Consider the following 18,380-nt stretch of genomic DNA (forward strand, 5'->3'; position numbering starts at 1 on the left):
ACCTTTTAAAAAAAACAAGAAAGCAAGAGAGACAAATTACCCATCCCCCCAACTCCCTTTCAGTCTGTAAGGTACAAATATTTTGTTTCCAAAATATAAGATCTCAGATCCCCTAAGAAATATTTTAAAGAGCAGTTGTGGGGATCTCATTTTGGAATTTTATGAATTTCAGAATGAGGCCTTGTCTTGAGAGTTTAAAAACAGAATCTATTGGTGACATGTAGGGGGTGCACATGCATCTCCTGAGATTGGTGGTGCACCCCTGTGAAAAGCGCTGCTGGTGTGGCACCTGCAGGCGGTTGCCATTCACTGCCAGTCTTCCCCCCACCACCGACACTGCCGACAGCATCTGTGGGCAGTCCCCGATCACCGCTGGCTGTTGCCGACACTGCCAGCAGCATCTACAGGTGGTCACCGGTCGGTGCCACACTCCCACCGGCAACACCGTCATCACTGCCTGTGGGTGCTTGCCATGCCTCCCCCAGTTCATGACAGAATCTGCTCCTTTTGATTGTTTCTTCAAACTCAGCAGTTTATAGTGACTTTGTACTGACTTCAGACTATCTGGCCAAGGAATAGGCATACGAGCAATCTTCTGTGGTAATTATATACCCCCTGACTTTGAAGTGGTGACACATTCATTTAATTTTACTTCAGTTTTTAATAATAAATCAAACCTGTTTATTTTGTGCAAATTTTACTTTGTGCTGCTGCTTAGGTCTTTGTGGTCTTTGAGCAGAAGTGGCAACTATGAAATGCTTAAAGTTTATTATGGGCCCTCATTTGCACTCTGCTCTTTTTAATAATGAAATTGTAATTTAATACAATTAAAATATCGGAGTTTGAGCATAGGTGTGCTTCTTTTTCATATGTTCTTCATACTCAGCAGAATGATGTAACAAGTGTATTGAAATTTCTCAACAGAAAAGAAATACCATCTGAATAACCTAACCTGTCCAAATGAACAAGCTTTCTCTTGATGACAAATAGCCCCCTGGAAGGTATTGGCTAATTCATTCTCAAGTCCTTTAAGAGGTAATTTTGACAAAGTTCTGTAAATGAAGAAAGCTAAACAGAGTAACCAGAGAAGGATCACTAATGAAGACTTGGCTTCGGTGATGAAAATGTCTAACCAGTTTTATTAGAAACTTGATTGCACTGGATTGGGATTTTTCTGCAAGTCTCCCCCAATGACACATACAATTTATATTAGGAATATTCTATAAAAGGGCTAATTAATATGGTATTATATTTTGATAGTCTCCCCTCCTCTGTCCGCAGTGAGCCCCCATCTAGCTACTTTGTTTTCCAACTATTTTGGAACCTGCATGTGCTAAAAGAACTATGAAAGACAGCACTTACTGATATTTAATGACTCAGCAGAAATAAAACAGTGACCCTTAACAATCTGTTTCTTCTACAGCAAAGCCACATCTTTCCTCTGGCCAGAACTGGTACTTAAATCTAAGTTTGACTGGCATATGGCTTCCCAGTGGCAATAAGAGTGCTTAGAAGAACTGATTAGGAGATACTGACTTAACAAGCCCTGAAAAGCCTAAAAGAGAATAAGAAAAACCAATCAAGTACTTACTCTTTATCATTGTATCAGATTTCTCCATATGATCCTCCTGTGAAAGTCTTACTGACTGGTTACAGCTATGTATCATTATAATACAAAGAATGACTGTTATGTAATATGAAAAATATGCTGCATCGAGTAATGGAACCAGTGCTAGCCAGTTATGTGGACAATATCAAAATGCTCTCGTTAAAGTTCAGCAAAGCAACACTTCCTCAGATACAAGACTAAAGCACATCATTAACTTAAGAATACATACGTCTGCCTTAACATTTTTTACGTGTCATTGTTACCAGTAATACATATGGTTGCTACAGCTGAAAGAGATTTGAGCAAAATATATATCTAATTTATTTTCGGTGGTACCTTTTGGCATTCTTTGAGTATATTCAGTTTCACTGTTTAATTTGTATAGCTAGCCTGGCAATTCCCCTATTTGTGTGGGGTCTCTCAGACAGCAAAGAAAGAGCAAGAATCTTTCTTTTTTTTAAAGGAAATAAGATTGCAAAACCATAAGAATTAACAGGAGGACTTGGGTAAATGTAGCACTGCTTAAAATTCTCTTAATGAAACATCATTTAATTTCAAGGTGAGAGTTTCTCTTAATCATGCTTGCTGTAATAAAGGTGACTTATTAGAGATACCCAAGGTATGGCAGCTTGTAGAGCCTTTTATCCTGTACAGAGCTGCACAAAGATGAACTCACTGCAAAAGAAATGTAGAGGTGGGAAACCTTAATGAGGTTATGTCTGCCTACCCAAACTGGAACATGAAGCTGATTTTCATGGGGAAGAAAGGGAAAATTTCAAGATTTTCTACAGAATAGCACATTTTCATTAGAAAAAATAATTTTTCTCTTGTCATTGCTGAGCTTACAAAGAAAACCATTCCATAGGTTAAAAAGATGCAGTAACTATATTTATAGAATCCTTCAGGGGTGAGGTATTCATAGTATTCTGAATAAAAAATGAAGTGTAAAAATGAATGCTGGGTTTTTGGTAGCAGCCATGTTGGTCTAAGGACACAGACAGGCAAAGTTCTTTGAGTAGATGTGACATCTTTTATTAGACAAACTAAGTAGTTGGAAAAAAGTTCTTGGCAAGCTTTCAGGCTCAGTCACCCTTCTTCAGGCATGGCGAGTCTGGTCTGAAACTTCAAGGAATTAGAGAAGCTAAAAGTGTGGCAGGATGTCAGTGAGAATGTCAATAGGTAGAAATTAGAAAGACAAAAGGTAAAGCAGATAAGGGAGGGGAAAGAAAGCAGGGGGGGAAAAAGGCCAAAGAGAGACATCATGTAAAAGTCAATACAGGCAACCCCCGCTTAACACTGTTTTACTTAGTGCTATTTTGCTATAACGCTCATTTGAAATTGATACCTGATCTCACTTAGCACTCAGTGAGTTTCGTTATAATGCTTCTGGTTGCCATTTTGGGTCATTAAAAACCATTGCATTCACCATCTTGAGTCATCAAATACTTTTGGTTTCACTTAACGCTCAGTTTTTCAGGAACCAATTAAGAGCATTAAGTGGGGGTTGCCTGTATATTCTTAAAATATTAAATTACCAAAAGTGCCTGGCCTTGCCTGTAAATAACAGTTTTGGCCTAATATGGCACAGCAAACTTAAAAAGCAGTAAATTACTATTTGTTTACAGAATTTGGTCTTGTTTAGTTTCAACAGAAACAGCACAGTGAATTTTGGGATATGAGTGTTGCATGAGAAATGAGTAACTGGGTTTGTGGCTCTGTACTGAGAAGGTGGATAATTGAGGTTTGCATGTGTGGAGGCTGGAGAACTGTGAATATCTGACTGAAACTAAAGAAGAACTGATTTTGGCAAATCTCTCCATGTTCAGTTACTGGTTGTCTATTTTAAGTGTCTGATAAGGGAAAATTAAATTTGCCCACTAAGACCACAGCCAAATATGCATGGACATTTGTTTCCCTGGGGACAAGAAGGAGCAGCACACCTTGACCTGACACTATTTGTCCCTGGGGGATGCCTGTGCCATGTGCCATCTGGCATGCAGCTGGTTCCCCCAGGTGGGGTAGGGGAGACTAGGGTCAGAACCGGACTGGCCCTAGCAGCCATACCTGGGCCCCTGAGGGCCTCCCAGTGCTGCAGTAGTGGCAAGCCTGCTGCTCACAGCTTGACTGGCAGCTGGAGTGTGGCTCTGGCTAGCCAGGCTCTGGTTTTGGGCAACGCTCACTACCCCTACTTGTGCTGGCCTGCTTTTCTTTCCACAAGTCCTTCTGACCCCGGGAGATCCTGGAGTCAACTTTCTTTTATATGAGTTATGTGCTGTATTTAGACTTTACGAGAGAGTCCATGTGTGCTCCTCTCATACTGGGTGACAGGAAACAGACTTGCGCATACTCACACAGGACAGGGAACTTTTCTAAACACACATTTAATCTGCCTGTTAGTAAGTTAACGTGTCAGATACCCCAGTACAACCTCATTTACCTGATCAGTAGGTTAAAATTATAAGTATTTTTCTTTTTTTTGGATATCTGTCAACTACATCTTAAGTTTTATGGGTAATTTGTAATGTCCTGCTTCGCAGTAGCTAGACTTACAGATGTTTTAAGAAACATGATGCTCATATATTAGTGTTTGGGGGCTCAGCCATTTAGAGCTGTGGGCTAGGTGCTTATGACCTGGCTGCATCATAGATTCATAGATGCTAGGGTCGGAAGGAACCTCAACAGATCATCAAGTCTGATGCCGTGCATAGGCAGGAAAGAGTGCTGGGGTCAGTTGACCCCAGCCAGACGCCTATCCAGCCTGATCTTAAAGACCCTCAGTGCAGGGGAGAGCACCACCTCCCTTGGAAGCCCATTCCAAATTTTGGCCACCCTTACCGTGAAGAAGTTTTTCATGATATCTAGCCTAAATCTGCTTTCTGTCAGTTTGTGACCATTGTTCCTTGTTACCCCAAGAGACACCCTGGTGAACAGAGCATCTCCAATCCCTTGCTGCATCCCCCTAATGAATTTATAGGCAGCCACAAGATCACCTCTCAGCCTTCTCTTGTGGAGGCTGAAGAGGTCCTGGTCCCTCAGTCTCTCCCTATGAGGAGAGAAAGGCCATCAGAGGGACCCTGACCATACGAGTGGCCCTCCTCTGGACCCTCTCAAGTCTATCAACATCCTTCTTAAAGTACGGTGCCCAAAACTGGACACAGTACTCCAACTGCGGTCTGACGAGTGCTGCACAGAGGGGAAGTATAACCTCCTTGGATCTATCTGTCATGCATCTGCTGATGCATGATATAGTGCGGTTAGCTTTGTTGATTATTTCATCACACTGATGACTCATGTTCATCTTGGAGTCCACTATGACTCTGAGATCCCTTTCTGCTTCTGTGCTGCTGAGAGGGTCACTTCCTGGCCAGTAGGTGTGCTGGAAATTTTTGCACCCTAGGTGCAGCACTGCACTTGTCCTTGTTTTACTGCATCCTATTGTGTACTGACCACTTTTCTAACCTGTCCAGGTCTTCCTGCAATTGTTCCCTACCCTCTGGAGTGTGCACTTCATCCCACAATTTAGTATCGTCCGGAAACTTGGACAGAGTACACTTCACACTCACATCCAAGTCACTGATGACGATATCGAAGAGTACAGGTCCAAGGACCAAACCCTGTGGGACGCCTTTACCCACATCCTTCCAGGTTGATACTGACCTGTCCACCACCACTCTCTGGGTGTGACTGCTGAGCCAATTTGCTACCCACCAGACCGTGTAAACATCTATGTCACAACCTCTTAATTTGTTTATGAGATACCATATCGAAGGCCTTGCTAAAGTCCAAGAAAACAACATCCACATCTACTCCTGCATCTAAGCATTTTGTGACCCTGTCATAAAACGAAACCAGATTGGTCAGGCATGATCTACCTGCTACAAATCCCTGCTACGTTATTTTCCCTCCTGGACTCCCACAAATATGATCCGTCATAATCTTTTCAAAGACCTTTCCAAGGATGGAGGTGAGACTAACTGGCCTATAATTACTTGGATTCTCCTTCCTCCCCTCTTGAAAACAGGGACCACATTGGCCCTTTTCCAGTTCTCCAGGACTTGACCCAAGTGCCATGAGCGCTCAAACAGTCGTGCCAGCGGTTCTGCTATGACACTGGCCAATTCCTTCAGTACCCTTGGATGCCAGTTATCCGGGCCTGCTGACTTGAACACATCCAGTCCATCCAAGTGACTCTGCATCAAGTCAGCATCAACAGTTGGTGGGCTGGTGTCCCTCTGATGTCCATCTAAGAGCCCATTAGGAGACTTATCTTGAGCCCTGTTCAGGAACACTGAGGCAAAAAACTAATTGAATAGCTCAGCCTTGTCCCCCATCTCTTCCACTAATTGCTCCTCCTTGTTCACTAGGGGTCCTATGCTGCCCTGTACCTTCCTTTTAATCCCTACATACCTTAAAAAAAAAAAAAGACTTTTTGTTGTCTTTAATTTGTGTTGCTAGCCTCAGCTCTGTAGTTGCTTTGGCCTTTCTAACTGCCTTCTTGCAAGTGCGGGTCAAGTAGGTATACTGCTCCTTGGTAGCTTTCCCCTGCTTCCACTGCCTATATGCCTTCTTTTTTGCCCTTAGGCTCTCCTGGATTTCCCTGCTTAGCCAAGGAAGTTTTTTGGCTCCTTTCCCCCTTTTCTCTTGTACTAGGATAGTCTCCCTTTGTGCCCAAAGGATTGCTTCCTTTAGGAACGACCACCTTTCCTGGACTCCCATCTTGTCAATACTCCTATCCTGCAGTGCATCATTGACTAGACTCCTAAGCACACTAAAGTTAGCCTTCCTAAAGTCATGCACTTCCAACCTACTAGTTATCTTACCCACCCTATGCTGCAGAGATCACTGTTCCCTTCCAGTAGGAAAAGGAACGGGGTAGGCTGCTAATGTCAGAGGAGAGGGAGAGAGGAAGGGAGCAGGGCAGGGAGGGCTACAGAAAGGATCAGTGGCATGGTTTGGGGCAGGGAAGGGGATGTCAGGCCGAGCTGCTTGCTGTTGATCCCTTGTGCTGCAGGCCAGATCCAATCACTTTGGGGGCTGGATCCATCCCATAGGCCATAAATTGAGCACCACTGTGTGACTGTTTAAACTATCATGGTCATCATGAGCACTTTCTGAGCCCTTAGAATTTTAGAGGGCAAGATGGGTAGAAGACCTACTGTAAGCAGTCTTCCAAAGAGCCAAATCCTGATGTCCTTAACCTTAGCTTAGGAAAAACTCTCATTGATTTCAACAGAAAATTTGCCTCCTGTATGAGGACTGAGATAAAAACTGAGCAAGGGTCTCACAGGTATCAGAGGCAAGACTGCTGTTGACCTTAAGAAAGGCACATGATGGCATTGAGTTAGGGGAAGATGGAAGCCTCAACAAATTTATACACAAAGTTTGTCACCTATTTGATTATTTCCCCCGCCCTTCTTTTTAATAAGGCTTTTTTGTCAACTGAGATGCAGTGGCAGAATGGTTAAGGCATCTCATTGTGGTTCTAGAGCAGGAATGGGTAAAGTCCGGCTCACAGGCTGGATTGGGCCTGTGGCAGACTCCATTTCCCAGCAGCCCTTGCCTGCAATGCTGTGGCCAATTTCCACAGAGACCTTAGGAGTGGCAGAGCTATGACAGCATGGGGCTAGGGTTTCCATGGAGACTGGCCCCAGCAGTGCTAGCAGGGCACGACAGGGTGGGGAGCTGTTTCCAGGCCAGCGTGGTTGGCAGCTGGTGCAGAGCTGTGATCTGTTGCCCATATACCCTGAGCAGGGGCGTGGAGACAATGAATTGCAGCTCTGCCCTGGCTCCGAACCACACCGTCACCCCTGCAAGATCCGAGCCCTGGCCCCGGATCATCTTTCTGCTGAGCCATGCACCTTGCCAGCTTTGCTGGGGCTAGTCTCCATGGAAACCCTGGCCCCACTGTCACAGCTCCATCACTCCTGGGGTCTCCATGGAAACCAGCTGCAGCAATGCAGGTAGGGGCTGCTGGGAAATGGAGTCTGGCTGCTGGCCAGATCTGCCATTTTGCCCACCTCTGAGCTGGACTGTTTTCAGTGGTGGCAGGTGACAGAACAAGGAGCAGTGGTCTCATGTTGTAGCAAGAGAAGTTTAGGTTAGTCATTAGGAAGCATTTTCTCACTAAGAGGGTAATAAAACACTGGAACAGGTTACCCAGGAGGTGGTGGAATCTCCATCCTTGGCAGTTTTTAAGACCAGGCTAGACAAAGCCCTGGCTGGGATGATCTAGTTGGGGATGGTCCTGCTTTGAGCTCCTGAGGTCCATCCCAATACTAATTTTCTATGATTCTATGCTATCTGCTGGGAGGGGGTTCCCACTCTGCAACGTAACTAAGTATTTCTGTTTAATGTGTAATATACAAGTTTTTAATCTCAAAATCCAAGAATCTTTTATACCTGATAGGAAGCTCAGGAAGAGATGAGTCTATTCTGCCTTTTCCCCTGCCTCCCCTACTGTTGGCAGGCAAGATTAAAAAAAAAAATGTTGGCATTTGTTTTCTGAAATTTTGCTTTCTTATTTAGTGTATCAAAAAGAACAGCCAGTATCAAAAAGCAAGTCTGTATGTCCACACTCTTCTATTGCTGTATATTACTTGGCTACTACCAGAAAAACAGGATATGTCATCCATCTAGCAGTTGCCCTTGTCAATCTGTTGCACTGAACTGTACCTTCCTCCCTTTATTAGACATGATTGGATGCACTTGCATGTTGTGTGGCTATGATAAGCAGCCCCAAGATTGTTTGTATCACTTTTATTTAGATGCATTTCACATGCATCATTTAATACATTTATTTTGGCATTAAACCAAGGCTGTTTATACCCAGTGTGAGGAAGTGCAGTTGGTGGGGATGCTGAGAATGGGGAAGAGAGGTTTAGGTATTGGGAAGTAGTTGTAAGCCAGTATGTGGCTGGAATGCTGAGGTTCTGATTTTCTTATTGGACACTTTTTGAGTTATACTAGGAAAAAATTCTGAACATCTTGACTTCGCAAACCAGCTTCTCATTACCTGTTTGCTTTCAGTGGCTCATGACAGCTCAGCCCTCACTTCTATATCTTTACTGGGGTACTGGAGCCACCTGTGCCAGTGTGCTCAGTTTTTCTGGCACCTTTGCCTCGACTTTGTGATGGCAAAGTGTTGATCAGAGATGGGGAAGGTAACAATGTAACCACAGGAGGCTCAGAATGGTCTGTGGCTGAGGCATAGCAGGGGAGAAAGTTGATTTTGCAATGTGTGTGGCTGTTTCTTTTGACCTTTCTATTGAGAAAATAATCCCATAGTCATAGTTAATTAAATGTTAGCTCCTTGGCCATAGTCAGATTCCAAGAACCAAATATAATGTTTAGCAAACTGTAAAGTTTCAGCTTCTAACAACAAGCAGTTCCTTATGGAGCTTAATTATGTTGTTTATATGGAGCTAGTCACTTCCATAGGGTAGGAAAAATAAACTAAGTTGTTTGAATCATGAGCATAGTGATCACAAAGAGAGCTACAACGTTGCATTTCTTAAGCAGGCCACACAACAAATCCAGCCTACGGCCTTGGCCTTGCTAATGCAACCTGGTACACAGAACGTTGTTTGTGATGTTTATGTGGCTTCTGAGCTTTTGGTCTCTGCTTCTCAGCTTTTAAGAGGAATAAACCTCCACACTGTCATTCTCAGACCCCTCGTGCTAGACAGACAAGTGTTACTGGTCATTCTTTGACCTCATGACAATTGGAGACAGAACAAATCTTTGCTCAGAGCAGGAGCTTAGCACTGCATCTCAAGAGCAACTAATCTCTCTGCCTCCAAGTGACACTTGTAGCCAACACAGGATCTCATCTTGTAGCAGAGGTTTCAAAGGACTTTAAAAGATCATTAGCAGCACACCTGTCCAGAGGCTCATGAACTGCGCATCCCCCACAGCCCACACATGCGCAGTAGATGAATCTCCTTCTGCTTGCCTGATTCTCTCTCTCTCCCCCACAGCCAACCCATGTGCAAGTCTTCTGTAAACATTTCATCGATGTGGCATATTCGTTAGTGCTAGGTGGCTGGAGAACTTTCTTCTCATTATTCCAAAATTCCCATGGCACACCAGGGAGCTCTTCGTGGCACACTGATGTGCCATGACACACCAGTTGAAAAGCACTGGAGTAGGAGATCATTATGAAAGAGGGTGCCCCAGTACCCATTATGTTACTTTGCGCTCCTGGGAGGATAACTTGAATACTCCCTCTTTAGGGATTGTACTTTCTATTTCCCCTGGTTAAATACCCTCTGATGTGGAGGGGAGTGAGCAAGGAAAAATTGTTTGTCATTAATAAATGTGAATTTTCATTCTAGGGCCCTTTATGTCAGACACTGTGACCCACCCTCAGGGAATTGTTTTATGTCCAGAGGTTTTCTAACTATTGTCACTTGTGAGGTCACTTGACAGGGAAGAAGGTGTTCCTCCAGGAAATCCCTATCACATTGAAGCTGTGCGGCAAGTGATTGGAGTTGAATAACATTTGTTGATTTTGCCTTAGTTAGTATTTTTCAGTGTTGTGTTGTCATTCTGAAGCATTCTTTGTGGGAGGGGGCCTAAACCTAGAGCAAAGAACTTGTTTGCTTCCAGTTGCTGGGGAGACCAAGGATGCTCTCATGACAGTTTGACGTGATAATGGCAATAATCATAGTTCAGGAAAGGATACATTCCCAAACTTTAAACCTAAGCAAGACTTTCTTTTCATTTCTGCTGTTAAGCTTCTGGTCTGAAGTGCAGAGTGAGTGAAATATATACATCCCTCTTAAAATGGGTGGCTTGAGGTTAAAGAGAAATATTAAATGCTTGAAGTTGAGGTAGACAATATATTTGGCTGTAGATAAGCTCACAGAAGATTTGTTACTGAAATGGCTTGTGTACCTAGTTAACATAAAAAGATTTATTTTGCTTTCCCTTCTTCTATTCCAGTTTCCTGTGTGGATGTAAAAGGAAACCTGAATCAACAAATTGTGATTAACTAACAGCACTGTAGCAAACAGCATGTTTTAGGTTTAGTAGCTTGTGAACATACTTCTGTTAAGAACAGATTTGCTCAGCCCTGCTGATTCACAATTGGAATAATAAAAACTCAGCTCTTCTTTCCAAGAATTTAGTGCTTGGGCATAGAGAGCAGCATCCCTTTTAGCACAACAGCTCGAAAGAAGATGCTGAAATTACAGATGCCAGAGAAGGGGTGAGGACATGCTTGCCCAGCAGATGGCTCAGTGCAATAATGGGATATGTATGGTATGATAGAGTCATAATTGTTTGAGATGTAAAAGACCTCTTAGTTTGCTGTCCCCTAAAAGTGCAGCAGTCAGTCCCTGAAAAAATTTCTCTGGATATATATATTTTTGTAGAATATTTATATGCTGTTTTGTGTCTATAAACACATTGTACTGCATAGCTAGTTTTAAGCACTGGTAAAAACATTGTTGACTTTGGAGGCATTTTGATATACACCGGATCAAAATCAGCATTACATCCCTAATGAAAGTCATTACTAAATGGAAAGCTCTTATGCCTTTTAAATACATTTAGTCATAAAATACACCTTCATGATGCCTACACCTTTTTAAACCCCTAGGAGCTGTACTAGCACTGTAGCGTTCGGGTGTGTGCTGTCTGTATTGCATTAGTTGCGATGCTATCTTCAAAGCACTAATCTCTTTGGTCAGAAATTGCAGCAGATTTTCATCAGGAATCTTTAGCTCCCCCTACAAATGCCTTCAGGTTCTGCAAGTTCCTGAGGGATGTGTGCATATGGCCAGATCTTGGAAGTTTTCTTGGCTCTGTTGGCAAATGTGGGCCAACCCACTTTGCCAAACTCCAGTCAGCAAGGGCTGAGAAAAAGCTGGGGTCTGATCTGGTTGGGTTTTTTTGTTTTTTAAAAAGCCAATGAAGATCACTCTTTTCTCTCCCTTTGTAAACATAGTCAACATCTGAAACATCAGCATTTTCTGCTGATCTGAGCATATGACTAGGAGTAAAAATGACCTAACTTCTAATCCTGGTATTGACACAGACATATGTATAAAGTCTTGGGCAAGCCACTTACTACCTTAAGTAGTTTTCCAAAGCAGTTTTCCAAAGGAAAAACTGACAGTACTTTCTTAACACATTGAGGGGTTATGAAGCATGTTCCTAAAGTACTCTGAAGCAGAAAAGTGCTGTGTAAAAGCAAAATATTAATGTTATTGTTAATGAAATCATACAATGTAGCCTTCTGAGCAAACATATACTGTATGTACCCTTCAGAATAGCCTGACCCTTTTCATTTTTTCATAGGCATTAATAGTTTCCTGGCTCAGTGTTTTAGGAAATGTCGTCACAGTCTAGAGGAACCAATAAAAACATAAGTCACCTATTTTGTCTGATCATTTTATGCCAGGATATTTGAGACTGGGAGTTAGGGAGCGGGAGAACTGTTCCATTTGTGTGGGTGTAAGATAGAATTATACAGAATCTAGAGTTTTTAATATGAACTCTGTGTGAGAAATAGCACTCTGAAATTCACAGGCAGGGGCTCTCACTAGTTTTTGGTGAGCATTTTAACTAATAAAAACAATTTATCTAAATAGCCCACATCTGTAATGGCCTTTATTACTTATGTGACCCTCCTCTTCTCTCCTCCTTGCGAAAATGTTTCCTTCCCCTGCACCAGATATAAAGGGTGCAGTCTTTGGAGAGAGATATTTGTTAGCCCGCTGTACCTTCCAACAGAGGCACCAGAGCTCTTATAAAATGAAAAAGCCTTAAAAAGAAATTAAGGTACAAGTCTGTGAAAGTTTCAGAAATTATGTATTAATGCAATAGCAGTTTTCTTGTTATAATGAATGCAATGATGTATCCCCTAGACCAGGGGTGGGCAATTATTTCTGGCGGAGAGCTGCTTACTGAGTTTTGGCAGGCTGTTGAGGGCCACATTTCCCTGTCTGGTGAAGGGAAGCAGGAACAGCCCCATGGTCCTAGGCCAGAAGCCTCTGCTAGGCAGGGGTTTCTGGTTGGAGGAGCAGGGCTGGGCAGACCTTGCTGCTGGGTCCTGTTGCCAGCTTCCTCTGGATCCTACTGCCCCTGGCTCCTGTCATGTCTGACAGGCAGCTGGGGGAGCAAATAACTATTAATTTTCTAAATTTTTTAGGGGCCCCACAGGCCAGATAGAATGGCCTGCTGGGCCAAATCTGGTCCCTGGGTCATATTTTGCCCACCCCTGCTCTAGACCCCAATGCGGGCAGAAAATTAGAGTTCCTAAAAGAAGGGATTATTGCATAATGATATTTTCTACCAAGTTCTGATGTGAAGTAATAGTAGATGCCTCTAATAGGCATTAGGCCTCATTGTAACCTTTCTTATGCCAATGTAAATCCAGAATACTGGTGTAAACCTCCAGTTTTAATGAAGTTGCTCTACCTTTCCAAGGGCATAACTGAGAGGAAATCCTGCTCAAGTGATTCATGTTTTGGAATTTCAGTGGGTAAAGCTATATCAAATGAAAATCTTTGTAAAATGCTATTGGACACAGTTTTTTCAGATGAGAGTTCTATGAATGTGTTTCATTTTAGAGTTAATGAGTTGCCTTGCGAAAGATGTTTTCATAGCTAAATTCTGGTTTATTGAGAGTGCTGTATTGGATTTGCCATTTTGTTTTTAGAACCATGTATTTTAATAGTATTACTTTACCTGATGGATCCTTAACTCGAAAGTTCCACTCTGAAAGTACATTTTTTTGTTTTTTAATATTTTATTTCCATAATTGTGCAGCCTCTTAAGTCCGCCAGCCTGCCTACGCTTGCCCCAGGGTGTACCATACATCCTTACTGTACGAAAAAACTCAAGACTGTCAATTAAAATGTAATGTTACTTTTACAGGTCTGCATAGTTATATAAATCAGAACCTTCTAATATTTCTAGTGTCTGCAGAAGTATTTGTTTAAGAAAGAAAATATTAACTAAAACCTAGATAAAGGTTCTGTATTTATTTGCCTTTAGAAAAGCAAGTGCCAGTATTCATGAGGGGCCAAGTCCCAATGACCTGACCTCAGTTTTGCAACTATCTCAGCAAGCATGTGGGTGAAGTCCTGGATGCCACCCCTGGGCCTCAAAAATGTAGCCTTTCATGCTAAACATCTGCAGCTGCCCTCAAGGGATTACAAGGTCTGTATTGCCCCTAACTCCTGCCAGGGTGAATCTGTAGGCAGCTGGAAGCCTCCTTGTGCCCCTTTGCCCTAGCAGAGGAAATTTAGAGCAGATTGGGCACACTGTTTTTCACTTAATCTTCTATCTTCCTGAAGCATTAGAGAGCAAGTATAACATTAGTAATCTGGAGAAACTGCAGGGTAAGGCTTACTTCATTCTCCACAGCTATCTTTTGGAAAAGTAGTACAGGATTGACATAGGCAGCCACTGCCACCATTGCATATTGGGCCATAACATATTACGCAAGCTTTTTTCCACAACTGGAAAAAGTAAACATGGATCCTTTCAACATATGCTGAAACCTCAAAAGGAGCTGATATATTGTTGTCATTCACTAAGAATCTGAAATTTGTTTAGACAGCAGTTCATGTACCGCAGATCCACACCAGAAAGCCCTGGAGGATTTCAGAAAGATACAGAAAAAGGGCACAGCTCTTCAGTTGCCTCATGAGATCATAATCCAGCCCTCAGGAAACATTGCTACTGAATCTAGCTGCTGTTGCATTTTATGATCAAACAAGATGTTAATATTATGATTACACAAGAAGCTACCACCCTTTGAAAGAAGTATAACATTAACTTTTGCCAGACATCTATCTGGTGGGTCCAGCTTTTCTCTCTGCTCCTTTAAAGCTAAGGAGGCAAATACTGGTTTTTCTGCTTTTTCATAGAAGTGCAAACGAATCGAGCCCTTGCACTGTGATTGTTGCTCGTCATTCAAGGTTGCAGTTTGATGCCTTGTAGTTCAGGATGGGGTGTTTTCATGCAGAAGGCCTTTGTAATGGGCTTGGGGAAGGGTTTGCCTGAGAAGCTTGCTTTCTCTATGTAAGGCTGCTGCTGCTGTCTTGTGTGAATGCAGGTACCCATGTGTGCACAACTCAAACTGGATGCATACCATCCAGAGCACATGTGGAATGGCAGGTGAATATTTATTCCTACTATCACTCAGCCTCGCTGAAATGATCTTTCTAATCAGGACTGTGGTGAAGGAGCAAGGTCCCCCCTGCAAGTGCTCTTCATACCTAACAAGAATTACTTTCTAAGCTGTTGATCAGACAAGACTTACTCTTTCCTTTCCTGCTCTTGATGTCTCTGGCCATCTCAGGCCACTATCAGCGGTGGGGTCAGGCCCCAGGAAAGCAGATGAGGCCAGTACTGGCAATTTTATGCCTGCCAATATCCTAGGCTATTAAGGACTTTGGGAAGGCTGCACACTTCACAGTTGTCTGGCTAGCAATATTAGTGCTTTCTTAAAGATCAAAGTGTTGGATTTCTTCTTTTATTTCACTGGTCATGTTGCTGAACTGTTATGTGTATGTACACAAACATTTGTCCAAAATAAATTATTTGAGACATTGGCATGTTGATCAGAAACTCAGAATATTGAATCTGGTTCTTGCTGAGGACATAAGAACAAAAGCCAACATTTTTCATGCCAGGCAATACCACCACTATCTTCCCACACCCTTGCCTCCGGTTCTGGCTGGGGTTTTCTTTATCACCAAAGGCATTTATTGTTAATAAATTGAATCCCACTTGAAAAAGATAGATGAGAGAATTTGAAACAGTAAAGAAAGCAAAGCCAAGTATTGCTCACATTGTATTTACGTTATTGTGTCCTTAAGTGTGGCTTGGCTAGAGCTGTTCTGTGAAAATAAATCTGATATGTTCAGATAGACTGAATACCCAATGGTCTCTGTGCATATACCAGATACAAGGCAGAGACCTAGTCTTCAAATGCATACATATATGAACAGCTTAAAACACTTTTGGCTCCATATAAATAATAATAGTAATAATAATTAGTATAATTATAATTAATCATATAATCACATATTATTTATTTATCAATTAATTGTTATTGTTATTCAGGCCAAAGCCTCCCTGCCTGCTAGTGAAATGAAAAAAGCTAAACTTAACAGCTGTCACTGTAAAATTATATTTCATTAGAGCTGATATTAAAATGTCTGATCTCAGATGTTAAATAGACCCGACTTCAAGCATACAAAGCACATAGGAATTTTTTTCCTAATGTGTTGTCACTTTAGAACCTGGCAGTTCTTGAACTTCACTCATAAATCTCCTCACATCCAGATACAAGCCCTCCAAGCGGGAAGTCCCCAGGCCTGCTTTCTCTAAACTTTAAATACTTTATTTCCACTGGAAAGCACATGAAAGCTTCAAAACCCCCCCACAGTTGTTAGGACTTCTAGTTTCTGAGAATTATAAACCAGATGACCACTAGGAGCTGTTTTAGTGGGGTTGAAAGGAATGCCAGATATTTATGAATCGCTGTTTAAAAAGTCAGTGCAGGAGGAGAAAGAGGCAGAGCTTAATAGGGAGGGCAGCATGCATCTAACAGGCAATTAAAAACAAAAGAAACTGGTTTATGTGCACTGAACTTTTTTTCTGTTACAGGGTTAAACCAGTTTCTGATCACTTAAACTAACTTCTGTCCCTAGCCAAGGTGTCAAACCCCTTGTTTCCACTAGGGGGCTCAAGATAAGTCAGACTTTAGTAGGAATAAAAAAACAGGTTGGTTGCACTGACAGTTGGAAAAGCGTATCCACTCTCATCTCCAGTTTTCATAACTTTCTGAAATGTTTTTGCATCAAGCTGGTAGTTTTTATCAAAATGCATTTGTGTGCATGTAAAGATTTTATCAGTGACAAGACAGCTGAAAAATCATTGTAAAAATAAAATTCTGGACACTTTCAGTTTTGCTAATTCACATCCATTTGAACTTTGAAAAGTGCAATGTGGTATATGAGAGAGCTAATTGTCAGGATGTTTGTGATGTTAGCGAATAATGCTTCCTAGTAGGCAATGCTTCATGTTGAAGATGATAGTAAGTATACAATCATCTCACTCTCTCTGTCTCTGTCTCTCCCTGCTCCCCCCTCTTCCCTCCCTCCACTGCCTGGAAAGTTTAATCCTACTTTCAAAGTGGAAAAGCTGGGACTAATCTTTAGGGGGAATTCCTGTAGAATTTAACTGAAAATAATCATCTTCCTGTAAACTGTTGTCTGAGGGGGCTTATTAGGAAAAAAAAAGTTAAATTGCTCAAATACAGTTTACGGAAAGATTCTTTGTTACGGCTCAATTTTGTATAGTTTCTCAGAGTAAAACCCTCTTATGCCGTGTTTGCTTTCCTGCTGTGAATCTTAAAAGATGATGTGAATGCAGCTGAAGGGGCGGGGAGCTGGAAGGGTAATAGTCCTTAGGACCTGAAGGGGGGGCAGGGGTGGGAGTGGGCTTTGATCCTGCAAGAAGCTCCATGTAAGTAGATACTTGCATCTTCATGGAGCCCCACTGGTGGACCTCTGTGCAACTATGAGTGTCCAGTAGTAGAAGGGCTAAAAGCATCACAATAAAGATATTGGGGGGCTTCACTGAAAGACCTCATGAGGAGGACCTTCAGAGGGCTGCAGCATTCCTTCTTCAGAGAGGTCCTAGAAGAGCATTTGTATTTGGCTTGGCTAGGAGGTTCACTGACTCAGCATCTGCAGGGGTTGTAAGAACAACAACCAAACCACCCATTTTGGTCCAAATACCAGGGGCATTGTAACAGGCCCTGAAACCACAGCATTCCCAGCTTTCGGGGACACAGGTCACCCTGTACTTACTCATTCCCTTAATAAGCAATGGACTTAATTGGATGTGGTTGCTCCTATTTCAGGTTACTGTGTGTTTTCCCTTCCAGTTACCATGGTACTAGTGAAAATAGATACATATTGTAAATATGGCTGAGCTATAATAAAGTCTGAGTCTCTACTACAAATTTGCTTTCAACAGTACATTTACAGCATAATGGTGCTAACTATGGTATCTGAGTATCACAAACGCAGCACCCATTAATAATCTCTGCTTTCTGTCCTGTGCCTATCTGTTTTAAAAGCCCATCTGTGCCCTGCTCTCAGTGAAGTCAGCAGACCTAATAACCTCATTCTGAATATTTCATAACAAATACATTTTAGGGCCAGAAAAGACTGTTAGGATCGATCTAAGTCTTATCTCATGCATAAGACAGGCCATAGAAACTGTTGCCATTTTAACTTCATCCAAAACATCATTTCCTCCGTAAAGTTTTGACTTTCCCTGGTGTTTAAGGGTGTCTGTGCATGTTTGGATCCGATCACCCTCTTTCACTTCTTTTGTGGTTAAAGCAGTGGAAAGGACTATCTGATTGATATTGTAGCCATTAGCATGCAGCAGTAGTTTCCAGCTGTTTGTTGGTGGGAATTACTGCGACAGAATGGAAAGGAGAAAACCAACAAGGGAAGCCAGCTAATTGAAGGGTGCTGCTCTCTTGGAGATGTGGGTCAGATTTTCAGAGGGGGAGTGACATGAGTGGGGGGAGGCACTGGTGAGAATAGAACCTTAATGATATTGGAAAGGGCTAAGTGCTGCAGAGAAAAGTGGCTGATACCAGATTTACGCCACAGCAGACTGGATCAGTTGTGAGCAGCGAGTGTTGCTGCAGCATGTCACTATAGTAATGGTAGTTCATATTGTCTCACAATGCACCCCGCAAGATCTGGCAACATCAGCACCAGAAGCA

The 18,380-nt window shown here is 42.4% G+C and overlaps 2 protein-coding genes across 5 annotated transcripts in view; one reads left to right on the forward strand and one right to left on the reverse strand.

Annotated features, from left to right (window-relative positions):
• Nucleotides 1-18,380, forward strand: part of CMSS1 (cms1 ribosomal small subunit homolog) — a 383,380-nt gene that overhangs the window by 257,452 nt on the left and 107,548 nt on the right. The window contains exon 1 of one of the 4 annotated variants that reach the window (XM_090055863.1): nt 965-1,001. The exons of the other annotated variants lie outside the window; for them this stretch is intronic. Coding sequence (XP_089911989.1) covers nt 980-1,001 — 22 coding nt within the window. The 5' untranslated portion in view covers nt 965-979. Of the gene's footprint in view, nt 1-964; nt 1,002-18,380 lie in introns of those variants that run through there. 4 annotated transcript variants of the gene reach the window in all.
• Nucleotides 1-18,380, reverse strand: part of FILIP1L (filamin A interacting protein 1 like) — a 324,599-nt gene that overhangs the window by 254,677 nt on the left and 51,542 nt on the right. The window lies entirely within an intron of this gene.

This window comes from Crocodylus siamensis, chromosome 1, assembly GCF_052110815.1.
Source record: "Crocodylus siamensis isolate JL-2025a chromosome 1, ASM5211081v1, whole genome shotgun sequence".
Taxonomy (NCBI): Eukaryota; Metazoa; Chordata; order Crocodylia; family Crocodylidae; genus Crocodylus; species Crocodylus siamensis.